The 883-nt window shown below is 39.2% G+C and overlaps 1 protein-coding gene across 1 annotated transcript; it reads right to left on the bottom strand.

The window, feature by feature from the left end:
• Nucleotides 1-14: 14 nt before the first annotated feature.
• Nucleotides 15-449, bottom strand: LOC108378010 (pseudouridine-5'-phosphate glycosidase; the record flags this gene model as incomplete). Its single annotated transcript, XM_017634306.1, has 1 exon — nt 15-449. A coding segment is annotated over exon 1 (435 nt), but the record flags the coding sequence as incomplete, so codon positions are not given.
• Nucleotides 450-883: the final 434 nt, after the last annotated feature.

Raw genomic sequence — 883 nt, 5'->3', positions numbered from 1 at the left:
GTCGCAACGCATACTCCTTGTGTTTCCAAATACTCAAGTGTACGGGGTATATCTAAAATAGACTTAATGCCACTCGAGACTACTGTCACTGGTGTCCGTCCTAATTCTACAAGATCTGCCGATATATCAAATGTTACATGACCGTCTCGATGCACTCCGCCTATTCCGCCAGTAGCAAATATCTCTATGCCCATCATGTGTGCAATGATCATGGTAGCTGCTACAGTAGTACCACCACTTCCTTTCTTGGCAATCAAATAAGGTAGATCGCGTCTTGAACATTTGACAACTTCGCTATGAGAATTGGATGCCAATTGTCTCATTTCTTCGCGTGTGAGACCTACCTTAATACGGCCGTTTATAATTGCAATTGTTGCTGCTAACGCTCCATTTTGAGAAACTATTTGTTCCACCTCTACCGCTGTATCAATATTCTGTGGATACGGCATACCATGTGTGATGATGGTTGATTCTAAAGCCACTACTGCTTCGCCCTGTTGAAGTGATTGTTGAACTGCAGGATGAATATCAATAAGACTTTTAAAAGCACGAAATTGAGGCGGCACCGTCCTTTTAAGCGACGCTCGTAACAACGGAGAAGCAACACCCCACACCATTCTTGGAAGGTATAAATAAATTGTTAACCTCGCTCCACTAATTATTTATGTGCTCTGGAATGAATGTAAAAATTAACACACATGCATATATAAGTTAATCCATAATGCACACAGACATGTTCTTGTTTTGTGATAGTTAACACTTTTTTATAATTTTCCACTATAATCAGAATCAGTTCCTTTGCATTTTGTTATCTCCAGACTCAGTTTTTCAAATTTCCTCGTAATCGATTATAGCATCGATAATAATTTTTAAACTGGTATTA

The sequence above is a fragment of the Rhagoletis zephyria genome, unplaced genomic scaffold, assembly GCF_001687245.7.
Source record: "Rhagoletis zephyria isolate East Lansing unplaced genomic scaffold, Rhagoletis_zephyria_1.1 Rzeph_scaffold_13155, whole genome shotgun sequence".
Taxonomy (NCBI): Eukaryota; Metazoa; Arthropoda; class Insecta; order Diptera; family Tephritidae; genus Rhagoletis; species Rhagoletis zephyria.
Note: the sequence above shows the minus strand (reverse complement) of the source record. Positions and strands in the feature narration are given on the sequence as shown.